A 15,220-nucleotide genomic window follows, 5' to 3' on the forward strand; every position below is an offset into this window, starting at 1 on the left:
CTACACCCTGGGCTTGAAATCAGTCCAGTCCAATTATTGATCTGACTGTTACTTGGGCCCATAGTGAGTTGTCTTAGGGAGCACAACCACCTGAGAACTATTTCTTTTGGGGAGCAGAGACCAGAGAGAAAGAAGACAAAGGTAGCTCTCAAGTGGTTTAGTTGTGTAAGCTGGTGTCACAGACAGGGCCATGAAAAAGGAAGCAATAGTCCAAAGGAAATAGAAGGAGGACAAGGGTGGGGTGGACAGAGGTGAGAAGAGCAGCCCTTTCACTGGCCACCTACTCTCCTCTGATCTCAGCTGTCTCATAAAACTTCTCTTTGCAATTTGGTGAGGAATTCTCAAGTCTGATGAACATGGCAGAATAAAGGAATGAGTGTCTTACTAGTGAGAGGCCCCAAGAAGCATTTCCATCCCGCAAGCTCCTAAGGAAAATATGACCCAAGCCTTCCTCCAGCTTAGATATCTTTTAAGACTTCTGTTCTTCCTCCTTCTGAATCCTTTTGGCAGATTCAATTTATATCATGCTCTGAGGATTTGATTAATTTCCTATTATTGGCCGAGTCTTGCAAACCCCTGCACTCAAGGTTGGCAAGTGTGCTGTTAAATCTTCCAATAAATGAGTTCTGCTCCTTCACATTCAACCTATGGCATCTTTACTGTCTGGGACCATCCACCCAAACTGTTTGTTTGATGAGTAAGTGGCACCATAATGTGAAATCTATCCTATTAGCAGAGTGAATAAATTTACTCAGTATGAAACTTTTAAGTGTCTTTTACCATATGCCTGAGGATCATAATTTAAATTAAATTTGCTTAAAATGGAAATCTAGATTCAAGCTGACATCATAACATATGACCTCCACTAGCAATGAAAATTGAAAACATGAGACAAGGGCATTAATCACTGAATAGTTTATAAGCTGCCCTGAATGTTCATCTGAAATGTTAACGCTATTTTATTACATGCAATAACAGCTTAAAGTGAAAATTTATGAACACTGTGAGGTGCCTAAGATAAGGCATTCAGACTCATTTTATTGTGCCCTGGCTAAAATCTTTTGAGTCTTTAGAGAAGTGCACAGAGACACTTGTGTGACTGACCTATTGCTTTTAGTGCAAGCATAACCTCCTTCTTTTACTGGGGTTGGAAATGTGAGCAGGATAGTGGGGATCAGATTTGGCAGTCAGACTTGTGTGAACTCAAATTTGTTCATGCATGCCCATTTGCAGGAGGAAGTGTTTAATGGCCTCAGCATGGAAGTATCTGTGAAGTTTGGGTCATTATTTTCTGGGGTTTTAATTCTGTTTAGCAGATTGAATTTTGGATTGGAGTCCTGATAGTCAGTTTTGATTGTTACTATTATAATTATTATTTTAAAATAGATAGCTGTAGTTATAATGTTGAGTGTAGTGAATATGGATTATAATGAGTGCAGTAGAGCTTACTTATGCAAAACTGACCAGGGCTGTCATCAAACAGATCTCTTTAGATGACCAGATATAATGATTTTGGGGGTTTGTATGTGGTGTTTTTTAATTAGCAGGTAAAAATTGTATTTGATGGTTTGAAAAGGAAGAGATTTAAGAATGTCTTTTTAACTTGATCTCAGATTTATAATGGTTTATCTGTAATATATGCCCTTTACTTGTGAACTCATCAGTTTAACCCAGAATGTTCAAAATTTGATGTCATACAGAGTTGACTTGGTGGAGTCTGGAAAACCACAAGCTAAGTTGGATTATTAGTTTCCAAACTATTCACTGCTGCTTTTTTGCTGGGAGAGCTTCTTTGTTCCTACGTAGCTTGAGCCAGTGATTTAAAAATAGATTAAAATGCTTTTATAGGTGAAAGTGAGCATAATTGACAGTCAGCTGGTTGTAGCTTTTGTATTTTGCTTTACTGGGTAGTTCAGGTAGTAAACTGAATTTATGGAAGTAAATCTATGAAATTACCCTAATTGCCTGATCTCAATAATATTTTTAAGGAACTCCACTATTTGCATGTTTTTATTTTAATGTAAGGTACATAGTGCAGCTTGTATATGCATATTGTTTGGAGGCTTTGAATGGCTTGCCTGTCTGATCCATTTTAATAGATTCCAGCCTTTTTCCATGACATCATTATTATAACAGACTTCCTAGAAAATATGAGCAGCTGCTGTGTATTTTTTTCCTGTGTTTGATATTAAAACTGTAGCAGCTATTCTGTTCTTTACAAATGACAGCAATAGGCTTGTCTGATGTAAAACAAAATGAAAAAAAGTCCAAGTAAGGAGCTGTGATACTGTTAGCAGGCCCGTAATGTAACAGGTCTCCATGTATGAATCATTTCATAATGCAATAAGGGATTACTTATGCTGCTGTCATACTGGTCAAAGGTTGGTCCCATTTCCTTCCCCCCTCCTCCTGAACTAAACTGTGCATCATTAAAGATGATGAAAACAGTATTGTGCTCAGCTTCCTGGCCCAGATGGCAATTTGCATGAAGAATTTTACTGTATTTTTTCCTCCTAATATTCTTATGCAGACTGTGCATAAAGGTTTTAAAGTTCTTTCCAGGTCAAGTCACGCAGACTTCTTCCTTGTTTCTCTGCACATCTTGGCATTCAGGGATGGCTTAGAGGCCACTTAACATGGAGTCTGGAGTATTATGTAGAGCTAGGAATTCATCAATCTCATTGTTTTGTGTAATTTTCCATCTTGCTCCATCTGTAAATACTGTAAACAGCTGAAAGGTGTCAAAGAGGGACGTGGACCTTTAGATTGTTCTATTTCATGCTGTCTGAAATACCTTGGTGAGAGTTTTAGCTTCTTTTAGACAACTTGTGCAAACCAGCCATGACTTCTGGTATGTTTCATGCCTCAGTATCTGCATTTGACACAAAAAAAAAATCAGGTATAAAGAAAACCTATCCTTTTTGTGGCTCTGAATAGAAACACACAAGACTGTGTGTCTGACTTAAAGATCAGACAAGTCTTAGAGTGTAATGTGGCCAAGAGACAGCTCATCATCCATTAATGCTGTTATCTCTGTCCTGTGTCTTTTGGATTGCCTTATTTCAAATAAGTCACCTGTGTATTTTCTGCTGGGGGGGATGGGGTGGGGTGTGGGGGGGGTGAAAAAGTGGCAACTAAGTACTGTTCTTCTTTATGAAGCAGGGGGATGGTCTATGCACCAGGTGTGTGGCTGTGAGCTGATTGAAAAGTGCTCCAAGAAAATCAATACTAACCTTGCAAAGAGAAGTTAGATGAGGAATGGCTGCATTGCTCCTGTCTGTGGAGTTCATCAAATGGTGCCTGTTCTGCAGAGCATGTAGAGAAATATTTTCATGAACAAAACAACTGATACCTTTTGGCCGTTATCAGTTACAAGCCCTTCTTCATCTGTGTTTGCAGGTAATTATAAAGCCAAGTGAAGAAATGGCATGTTATGTGTAAAGTATTTTGAGACTGTAGTTCTTATCATGTCACTTCTGTTTTGAGGAAAAAGTCTTACTCATTACCCTAAAATTCCCCAGTACGGGGAAAGTTGTAGGGACTTAGTCCTACAGATTTTAGCTTACTGTTTTTTTTCTTTTTTGAATCCTGCAAAAATTAGTTTCTTCCTTCCTCTTCTCTCAATCCCCATATTGTATTCAAAATTATAGTCCTCTGCTATTGCATTTCTGGTCAGTCTGGCCTATTTTGGGTGTGCAATCAGGCTGTAGATTGTTTTATTAGTTCATTTCTGTGAATAAAGTTCTTCATTCCCAACCCAAAAGAACGTTCAAGAAAATAGTTGATATTTGCATAAATATGTATTAATAGGTTTAAAATATATGTCAGAAATAAATATTTGCCAAATCAGCTTATAAAAGTTCTGCTTACAAAAAGAATTTATTTCTAGCTGGTATTTTTATTTTAAAAATGCAAAACATCAACCATCCTGTATAGATGAAACGCTTTGTGGTGAAAAACAATTTTGCATTGATTGATACATATGAACTACAATATATAAAATGTCAAGTAATTTTATAATAATTACACATCCATTCCAATTTGTGTGACAAAGCAAAACTGTGGAGAAATTCCACTGAAATTAATGTGGTTAATCTATACTTCACTGAGTCAAGCAGTAATACGGATCATTCATTTGTAATTTGAATGGAAACAAATCTGTAATAAAAATGTCTACCATTCTTCAGACATGTCATGGAAAATGTTTTGCATTTTGCTTCGTAAATCTCTGAAATAAAACTCGGACTATGTCTTAGTAATAGCGTATGTCCACCAAATGTAATTCACTGAAAAATTATTTAACTGTGGCTTTCTTATTGACACCCTTCTTACAGTGAATCTGCTCACCTGAGAGAGCAGAAAGCCGTGAAGAGTAGCTAAATATGGCCAATTTTCTAATAAATAACAGTGTATTTTAAATTGAGGGCAAGAACCGATTTTTCTCATTTGCAGTACGAATGCTTTTCAGTTAGATTTGTGCTAAACTCAGTGGCAGACTATGGAACAAAAAGTGTGTCTTAATAAGCTGAAGATGATCTTTCAGGTATCTGTGTGTCTCCTAGCAGCAGTGCCTGCCCATGCCTCATCCCTTCCACCAGAAGGACTCACAACATCAAAGTGTGTAAGGCACAAAGACCTTCCTTGAGGCCCACAGTGCTTGAAAGGCTTTACTGGTTTCTGTGTTTTTCTCTCTGCTATGTAAATGTGCATCCTCATGACAAACCCTTTAGGGTGTAGTTCACATGTGAAAGTGTCACTTCCCAAAACGATTGGTAATAGGACTTGGAATGATTTTGTGGATGGGGATATTTTTAGCCTTCATCACCATCAGCTTTACACTGGCCCATGTTGGCAGTGAGTATAATCTATAATAAGCTCTTGCCTTTAAAAATGGTAGCCTTTTCTCTGTGAAATGAGTTGGTGCCTGTTAGACCAAATGCAGAAGTCTGTACTGCAAACCATCAGTACTAAAGTAATTGTAATAGTATTGCTGCTACAGCCACAATATTCAAAGGCTGGTGAGGGGGGCAGGGTTTGCACAGAGAGGTAATATCTTTTATTAGATGAACCAATATAGTTGGAAAAAACAGATGCTTCAGGCAAACAAATCCTCCTTCAGGAAAGGCTTTCTATGCCCAGAAGCTTGTCTGTTTTTTCCAGCTGTATCAGTTGGTCTAATAAAAGATATTGCCTCTCCCTGTAAATTTTGCCTAACCGAAACATGGGCATTTCTGTCAGCCTGCAGCAGCACGGGCATGGTGCTTTGCTGGATTTCATGTCATACTTCTACTCCTGCTTTACCTGCCCTGCACTTGTCAGACATGGGGCAAAAAAGGGAGAATATGTTAAATTAGTAAGATGAATAGACACTGACTGACAAAGCTTATCAGAGCAGTTGGTTTATTTCTTTCCTTAGCTTCAGCTTAAATGTTTGATGGAAAGGAAATTTTGCTCTCTATGGAGTCTGTTTCTTTCTCCCCACTTGAGAGATGTGTGTCCTGTAACTCCTGTTAATGCTGATCTTCCTGGTGTGATCCGCCTGTGTATTGGAACAGTTCCAGAAGGGAAAATTGTTCCCTGGCCATTTCTCTGCTTTTCTGATGAGTCTGATTTTGTAATGTGCTTAGATTTGTAGTGATAATAGTCACCCAATAGCTGGTCATAAGTCTCTTGCTTAGATTTCAAAAGGGCTCTAGGGCTCTCCTTGCAGAAAATAGAAGACAAAAATATTCAGTGGCTTGACGGAAAGTGTGTCTAAAAGGATCTGCTGTAATGTAAAAACAAAAGGAGCAGTGTTTCCAGCTAGAGCACCAAACATCTTGGAGTCCACTGTGGAAAATGTTTATAGTGTTGTATAGTTTTATTAGCACAGATTGAAGAAAAAAGCTTATTGAATAATTCTGGGGACTAGATTCAGTATTATGAATCGAATGGTACTATTCGTGGACTAACGAATAGTGGTCAAAGAAAACCCCTCTGCTGTGGGGAGAGAGCAGGGAATCTGTAAGGAGTACTCAGCTTTCTTGTACAATATACAAGGACAAACGCAGCTTTCAGACTTACTGAGGGTCCTACATGTGCTGAGGGGAATTGGGTTGCAATGCCAGGAGGCTGTGTGGGTGCTCTTGGACATGGAGATTATCAGGCTCAAGGTACTCCCAAGTCCTTCCACAGGGACACTGTGAAAACAGTGGAGCTGTTGCCTTTCCACTCCTCCAGTCCCAAGATGCCTCATATAAAATCTGTTTACTTGGGCTGGTTTTCAGCTGACATTCTCTTAGTTGTGTTTTGCTCAGCGTCCTCCTCAGTGTGGTGGGCAGTAACATGTGCAGAGCCATCTCTTGTCTCTACACTGAACCCTGTAGTGCCTTTACCCGTCTTGGAAAGATTTATCTCTTCTCAAGCAATAAGTGTTATTAAAGCACCAAAGTTCAGTAGCAAGACCATCAATTTGTTTAATTGTCTTAGGCCTCTTCGCTGCTTTTATTGTGCTGTACCAGTGCCAGCTGTTGCTGAAGGCTGTAGCTGCAGGCTGAGCCTTGGGCTGCCCTGGAGTCCCAAGACAGTTTGGCTTTTACACCCCTGCAGCAAGAGAACAAATAGTTCTCTCTGCACATTGCAGAATGAGGTGTGAGTGAGCTGTTGTGTCGTCTCAAAGAACTGGACCAGAGAGTGAGGTTGAAGCCAGGGCTTCAAAAATGTAGCCTGTGCCTAAGCGCTAGAGTGAAAAATAGTTGGGCTGGCATTCTTCCTGTTGTGTTCAGAGGCAGTGACTGATGAGGGCTTGGATTTGAGCATGAAAAAAAGACATGCCTCTGTGTTAAATCTACATATGGACCAGAAATGAGGGAGGAAAGAAAGGTGTGAGGGAGAAGTGTGTTTTGTCAGATGCTGCCTTCATGCCATGTGTTGTGTCCCGTACTCTTCTGCCTCCAGAATAAAGGCATGTGCCTTGTTTGGTCTCAGTTGGTGTGAGATGGTCCATTTCCTCTTGCTGATCACTGAGTAACTTCAAAGCCTTTAGCCTCAACACATTTCACATCTGTCCCTCCAACTGACTGATTTTTTCAAGTTCTTCCAAAGTTTTGTGTGCTGCATTTCTCCCTTCCCACCAGGAAGCACTGGGATTTTTCTGGCTCTGCTGCCACAGGACTGCAATGAGTGCCAGGATGGGATTATCCTTGATATCAGCATTCTGGTAGGATGTGACAAATTTGCCTGAAAAGAGCCTAAACGCTAGTGTTCCACAGCAAAGAGGAGGAAGACATCCTTCTGCTTTGAATTCAGCAGTGTGTTCGTTTCTGCTTCATCCTTGCAGGCAGCTGTTTCTTGATGCTCTTGATGCATCTTGCATGGTTCTTATGAACAGCCATGAGCTGCTTCAGCTTGGCACACATCTATGCAGCTGAAGAGGTATCCAAAGAATTGTTTACTTGCTTGCAAACATGAGAAGCCAGCTATGATGCTTACTGCCCGTTCGTGTTTGGAAGATCATTTTGCAGCCAAAAGAAAGCTAAGAAATCTGGAGACACTTTGGCATTTGGCTAGCTGAGTGGGTGGATAGGTTGTTTTCAGTCCTTGATTAAAGCACAATGTGTTGGTGCACAAGGGTGGAGAAACAAACCAATGTAATTATAGTATGAAGTATTGCTTAGGAGCTGAAATACTGATATATACGATGACATGCCAAAATATAAGGTGAAAGTCTGATATAAGCAAATGAATGGCACCTTTGGCCAAGAAAAGTCAAGGAGAGAAACAGAAGACATGATCTGAATCAGCAGAGAGACACTAACACAGGCAGTTATGTGTAAGGTCTGTGTATGTGGGACAAATCAGTGTCATCCAAATCTCTCTTTAAACAGTAATGAAACACTCAGCTACCACCATGAAAGCTTAATGTGCAAGGTCTGCTGTAAATTACACTGCAGTGTATCACATACAGGGGACTCTGAACGCTGGAACTGGTGCCTCCCTGATGTAACTGGAGGCACATGTGGTAGAAATTCAAAGATATAAATTCTAGTATATGTAACTTGTAGTGTAGTCTTGTTGACTTTTGCCAAATCTAGGCTAATAATAATAAGCAATATTGAATATTTTTGTGATTTAACTAGCTTGGAAGCCAATCTGTTGAATTTGAATAGCTTTGTGATGATAAAATAGCAGCATGAGAAATTAAGGGACAAGTGAGATTGACATGCAATCTGCTTGAATCCATGAATTTTCATGGAACTACTTTGAAGGTAATGAAGATTGAAATAAAATCCACTGGGTTTGTTCTATTTGATAAACAAAAGGTAAATATAGATTATATTATTTTAACTTTTTCCAAAAAGAGTCTTGCAACATTTATGTCATGTCCCTGTCTGTATCATCTTGATAAATGTTTCATTTCTAGGTTTTAGCAGTTAGCTTAATTTCTTTACTTTAGCAAAATTCCTTTCTTTTTCTCCTTCACGTAAGTTAGTAGATAGGACTTACCTTTAGTTGCTGTAAAATGTGAATTCTTGCACATATACAGTAATCTTATTTTTTTAATGTTTGCCTTTTGCAAACTCGTCAATGATTTTTTTTCTCCAGAAAACTTAAAAAAAAAAATTTCCTCTCCCTCTTGACTATTCTTCATCATGTATCCTCACATCACTTTGTACTATAGACACAGGAACCTCACTTGTTCCCGCAGCCATACACACCTTGTGGTTTGAAAAACTGACCCTTTGTTTATGTGTGTTTCTCTTGTCTTGGCTGGGAATTCAATGCTTTAAATCTCTCTTTTCCCATGTTAATTCTGGCAAAGTTGATTGGTGTTGCCTTTTTCTCTTAGTAAATCCATTCATTTCAAATTCTTCAGCTGCCTCTGAAGAATATTGCAGCCTCTTCTTCTGGGCAGTTTGCTTCTCTTGCATCAGGGTGACTAAATCTTTCTCTTACTTTTCTGGTGATAATCCAGGATTTGCCTCCTCTCTGTTCTTCTCTCATCTCTTTCTTTTTTTTTTTTTCTTTATTTTTTAAAATTTTTTTAAAAATTTTTATTTTAGAGGAGATAGAAGTGTTTTTGTCCAGTTAGGCATGTGTTATCTAATCAGTGACATTTTCTCGAGATTTGGAACCTTCTGGCTCCAGTTGTGTTAAGTATCTGACATTTTTCCTTTGGGCTCCATATCTTTCCTTTATTGGAAGGGGACACAATAACCCCAAACACCTTTCTATCGCAAGATATTATGACTAAAATTATTTTCCTCTGTCTCAGCTTCTGGTTGCAGAAAACTCTAAGTTTAAGAAATGCTATCTTATTTTAAAAACACGAGTCCTTGCATACTGCATTTATTCCTTAAGAAAAAATAAAACCAAAACATTTCCAGACAAAATAATTACACTATAGATCATTACCAGTATGTTTTCAGTCAGAATTTTGCTTATGTGTAGCTAATCTTTGAGCTGTTTTATTTTTAGTTTAATGATGAAAGTTTATAGTCAGAAAATAAAGTAGCAATTTATCATGGTCAACCAGAAGTTAAAAAGCCAGCCAGATGCTGGATTTTTCATTCTCTGTTGTGTTTTGCAGTAGGTAAAATACCAGCTGAGTGTCAGGCTTGGCTAACTGTTTTAATGCTTTTAAGACTCATGACTACTAAGCAAAGTGTTCATTCTTAGAATAAAGAGTAAAAAGGGAAAATATTTCCCTTGAAAGATTTTATTTTTATTCCTCTAGCTTTTTTCTGTTGAAAAATGCCACCTCTCTTCCTCCCAGCTGAATGTTTTTGTGCTGACACCGTCTTGTCCTCTTGGACCAAAGTTGCAAACTGCACATCTGGCTGAGCCATGTGTGCTTGCTGCAGGAGAGATGGGACACCCAGGTTTTTGTCAGAGGTTCTGTGGAGCTGATGTATGGTACAACATCAGATGATGCCATGGATTGTTTTTACGGGCTCTCACTTTTGAGTGCCCAATTTCTTCTGACTCCTACAGCTCGAACATTTCCCAAATGCTATGAGAGATATAAATACAATATTCCTCTGAGACTGCTTTCCCACCAGGATTTTGTGGCCACTATGAACATCTGTAATTCCATCCATTAGTAATGTCCAATTGCTATTGACCAATTCAGCCTAATTCCTGTGATACCTGGAAGCACAAAGACACTATATTCCTGCAGTCAAACTAGAAATCATGTGCAAAGATGCAGAGGGTCAAAGTAGTGTGCCCCTTGATTTTTTTGCATGTGTGTATATGTATTTGTAAGGATATATATGTGTATAAGTGCTATTTCAATATTCTGAATTCTCTTTCCATTTACTAGTTGTGGCTTTTTAAGCTGCAGGAAAACTGCACAAGCATACTTTCCTATGCTGCTGGCTTCCTAGATAGTTGGACAAAATTTGCTTGTGTTAATCAGCTTTTAATCAGTTATATAACTACAGGGAGAGAGAGATGTGTGATGGCTTTATTTCTTAACCCCATGGGCCATAACTGGCTTTCTTGCCACATGCTCACCCTTGCTATATAGCCATAAAATCAGTTTGTAGCTATGTGAAATAGGACTCAGAATAGCTTTTCCTCTTTTTTTGGTATTCTTTTCAGTTAGTAACCAGTTGGTAAAGGTCTGGGAGTGGTATAGGTATAATGCAGGGAAATTGTAAACAAAAATTTGGTTTTTTAAAGGAAATAGGCAATGACTTCTCAAACTTTGAAGTCTCATTTTTAATAATTTAACAAACACATGGATTTGTGTTCATTACATTTTGTCCCTTTGCAAAAAACATGTTGGGGAAGAGTGATGGAGAATGAGCCAAGACTGTGAATTATTCTGGAAATATTCATACCTGACTGAATAAATTATGATTCGTGGTCAACCAAAAAATTCTGATACACAGTGAAAATTTTCCCATTCACTTCTTAAGATGTTTCTTCTTTCTGCCTGTTTTTCAAATCCATCCTTTTCAATATCTCTGTATAGCATATTTTGGGTGATTCTTTTATTGTCAATCCAGCTGCCCTTTTCCATAGTTTTGGTTGGTTTTTTTTTTTTTTTTTTTAAACAAACCACAAACCTTAAGATTAAAAGATTCTTTGGATTGCCAAACTGAATGATTCTGTTAATGTTTGACTAATGAGAGGAATTTTTGCTGTTATGAGGTAACTCTCAAATCAGTAAAACTCATATAATCAGCACTGAAGAATAAGCAACATTCACAGAACAGTAACTCAGAGAATAGAAAAGGTTGAAGAAGCAACACAAACGTGAGCCATCAATGAGCCCTGGTGGCCAGGAGAGCCATCAGCTTCCTGGGCTGCGCTGGGCACTGTGCTGCCAGCAGGCTCAGGAGGGGATAATGCACTTTGGTTCAGCACTGCTGAGCCAAGCCACATCTGGAACTCTTGGGCCAGTGCTGGGCTCCCTCACCTGTGAAACATATGGATACAGTGGAACCAGTCCAGGGGAGGCACCATGAAGGTTTAGGGGACCGGAGCCTCTGTCCTAGAGGAAGGACTGTGAGCTGGGACTGTTCAGCTTGGAGAAGAGGAGGGTCAAGGGGACCTCACAGATGTGTACAAATATCTGCAAGGAGGGGGCAAGGAGGATGTAGTCAGGCTCTTTTCAGTGGTGTGCAGTGATGGAGGAGAGACAATGGGCTCAAGTGAAATACAGGAAATTCTGTTTCAGCATGAGGCAGAAGGGGAACTTTTTACTGTGAGAGTGCTCAAACTCTGGCAAAAGTTGCCTAGAGAGAGTGGGGAGTCTTCATCCCTGTAAATGCTCAAGATCCAACCAAAGCCCTCAGAAACCTGTTCCAGGTGGCCCTGCAGAATGGCTGTATTAAACTCTCCAAGGAGCCTTAAAACCTCAACTGCTGTGTGGCTATATAAAATAATAAATACAATTTGGAGTTTTGTCTTAAAGATTGCTATCTTATTTCTCATCAGAAGTGACCAAACAATTTACTGGGCTGATCTGAAAATACTATAATTATCCTTTTCCATGATGAAGAAATGTATTACCATTTTCAGACTTGAACTACAATGATGACAGTATGGAAACTTAGTTTAAAAAAAATAAGAGCAGCCTTTCATTAATTAACACACTGTGCATTCCTAGATAATGTGAATACTTAAGAGTAATTGAGATAGCACTAAAATAGTTTTTGTTGTTGTCAATATAGCTTTTGGAATGTTTCATCAGTTCCTTCCTCATGTTGTGTAGCATTTTGAATTACTTTGTGTTCATATAAATGACACATCTTTTAATTAGAAGTAATTCCTCTCATGTGAGGGTCTGAGAATGTAAAATGAAGAGCAGCAGTGTAATATAAAGCTGATTTGAAACCTATTTCAAAATGGTGGTGGTACTTAATCTCCAATTTCCATGTGATCTCTGTAAGTGGATCAGTGACTAACTGAAGAATGGGTTGAGTGGTTTTGGGTGAGACTTCACATCTCGGACCTCATTCAGATTTCCTGTCAAGGATGATCCCAGTGTGCTCTGTGTTCCTTCTGCATTTGGAATCCTGGCTGTTCAGAAGAAGGAAGCTTGACAGCATGGAAGGATCAAAACTTGCCATGAAGTCTTGGTGCTGTTGACATGATTTATGACAGGGTTATAGAAGAAGTTGCTGTTAGATTAGTGTAAACTCTGTGTGGTTCTATAGCTGTCATCAACAGCAGAGTCAGTGTGGGATTTCTTTCTGAATAACATAACCAAGGATAACATCTGTCACAGTAGCACTAAATCTTAAATCAGGGGACTCTGATACATTAGAATATATTGCAATGATGTTTACATTACTACATTCATTGTGTGAAGAAAAGGAAGGTGCATGAATTAAGTGTAGCTGGGGAAATGATCAAATCAAAGCTTCCACAATACTTGAGGCATGCCAGACTGCAATTACCAGCTCTACTAGAAAATTAATTCTATTAGGACTGCAAGAAAGGAATCAATTGCATTTGTCTGAGAAACACTTAGGTAGTTAGTTTGCCTTCCCCATGCATATGGAGTAATTCTTATTCCTTTATGTTATGTTTCTCCTCCAATGAACTCATCTTCTGACTGTCACACATATGCCTGCAATATATACTATAAAAAAATTGGACTCTAATCCAAATATTTAGTCTGATTCAAACAAGCCAAATTCACTGCATATCATTACCTCTGTTTTCCTTCTGCTATGAGTAGTGTAGCTGTCCAGCAGCTTGCTTCCAGCTGTGAGGGCAGGCATGCAGCTGTTCAGCAAAGTCCGACATCAGAAATAAAATGAGGCACCTATGAGAGATGCATGTGTAGATAAGTGGCATGATTTACTCTCACAGAAAATGAAAACAAACCGTCAGCACCTTTAAGTCAGTGAGCTGCCCAATGATGAAGTTCAAAAATAGGTGCACGCATTAAGTAATGCAGGCTGAAATGGATGCCGCTTCCTGACTTGTTTTCTCTTTGTTGTAGTTGTTTGTTTTTTTAGCCAAAGTGATAAAGTGAAGTCATGATGGACTGCAGAGCCTAAGTAAACTCGCTGTTGTTAATGCCAGTTCATTTGTGCTTGTGCTACAGTGACACTGTCATACAATGCCATAAAGAAACAGGCACTATTAGAGATGTTTTCCCTTCATTATTCCTACAGGTATTGCTTTACTGTGCTTGAGTACCAGCTCTGCACCTTATTTTTTTCAGAAGCATTTTAGAAGCTTTTGTATATCCTGTTGTTTCAGGACTTTTTAATACTGAAATAGAAGATTTCATGTGTGTGATATAGTTGTTTTTATTGCAGGAATTGATCACTTAAGATCAAAAGCTCTTATGCGTGTCAGGCTTGCAAATTAACTATAACTGCTGAGTATGGCTGGTGCTTTTTAAAATTTAACTCTCCAGTCATATGTTTTGAATATTTCTGTCTCTTCCTTCCCAATTAATCTCTTCCTCCTGTACAATATGTTTCTAATCCACTTAATTGTGTGGAATCATTTAAGCAATTTAAATTGTGATTGTTTTCCTTCATGTAGCCATTAAGAGACAGTTATCTTGCACATAGTTTATTAAGTGTGGTCTTAAAAGCAGTGATTAATTAACAATGATTGAGGGCAGTAGCTGAAAATATTTATACAGACTGACTTAAGACAAAAGAACTTTCAGTGTGAATATTTTCCTGTTCTAAATGAGATTAGGCTCCTTTTAAGAACAAAAAGGAGAGAAGGGGGAATAATGCTCAGTTGTATGCCTTTTGTGCTGACAACTTGCTGGTGTTTTGCAGCAAAGTGGGCTCTTCACCTTTTTGTTGTCTTGAGTTTCAGTGTAACATTTATTCCCTGGGAGAGCCAAGGCTGCTGTTTTGCCCAAAGGAGACAGAAATTTTTAGACTGTGTTGTTATAAAGCTACAAAAGTGCAGTTATAGTTCACCTCAATGCCTTGTTTCTTGAAAACTTCATTTTTAAGGGGTATGAGTACCTGACTACACAACAATTTTATGGAAGCAGCAGAAATTTTGATGCAGCATTTGTTGATTGTTTTGCAATGAACAGAAAACTGAAACCACATTCTGCAAATTACCTGCTCTGTGATGTCTTTATGTTTTTAATGGTCTTCTCTTCAAAAGTCCTCTTACAGTATTGCTTCAGTTGTAAGGAACAAATAGGCTATTTATTAAGTGTGCAGTCAGCAGCATTTCAGCTAATAATGAATAAGTGCTTACAATAATCTATCAACAGTAAAGGAGTTTTTGGAGTCATGTATGATCTTCCTGTCTGCTCCCTGGAGTCTGAAATATTTATTGCTTGGAAACAAAGACCCTTAGAGTCAAAGGTAAGCAATGGCATGCTGAAAGAGCAAGAACATGCCTGTAAACAGGAATATGGTGGAGAGTTAATAATGGACCTCTAGAAGGGCCCACTGTGCATTCAGTCTTCTTTTCCTACCCCATCCCTTCTTCTAAGCTAGGAGGCAGTTCCCTCTGGCCACATTTATAAACAGTGAGTTCATGCATAATCAAATATTTTACACGCATTCATTAATGCACAAGGAATTCAATGGTCTTACATACTTGTTTTCACCAAATAAATAGCATTTGGTTCTGCAGTTCAAGTGTATTGTTAAGTACTCTGGGTAGATTCAGTGTTCTGTGAGGTTGGATCTTTAAATGGTGCTTGGGTGAAAACAGTTCTTAAACACACAAAGCCCTTATTGACAGCATGGCCCATCCGTGTAGTGGAGCAGTAGTCATTGAGAGA

General features: G+C 38.7%; 1 protein-coding gene across 31 annotated transcripts in view; it reads left to right on the top strand.

Moving 5' to 3' along the window:
* The window catches only part of BMPR1B (bone morphogenetic protein receptor type 1B), a 237,721-nt gene that overhangs the window by 100,571 nt on the left and 121,930 nt on the right, over window positions 1–15,220 (top strand). For 22 of the 31 annotated variants that reach the window (XM_064416995.1, XM_064417000.1, XM_064416996.1 and 19 more), the window contains one exon: window positions 3,160–3,399. The exons of the other annotated variants lie outside the window; for them this stretch is intronic. In XM_064416995.1, the coding sequence (XP_064273065.1) occupies window positions 3,333–3,399 (67 nt within the window). In that variant the 5' untranslated portion in view covers window positions 3,160–3,332. The remainder of the gene's footprint in view (window positions 1–3,159; window positions 3,400–15,220) is intronic. 31 annotated transcript variants of the gene reach the window in all.

The sequence above is a fragment of the Passer domesticus genome, chromosome 4 (genome assembly GCF_036417665.1).
Source record: "Passer domesticus isolate bPasDom1 chromosome 4, bPasDom1.hap1, whole genome shotgun sequence".
NCBI lineage: Eukaryota > Metazoa > Chordata > Aves > Passeriformes > Passeridae > Passer > Passer domesticus.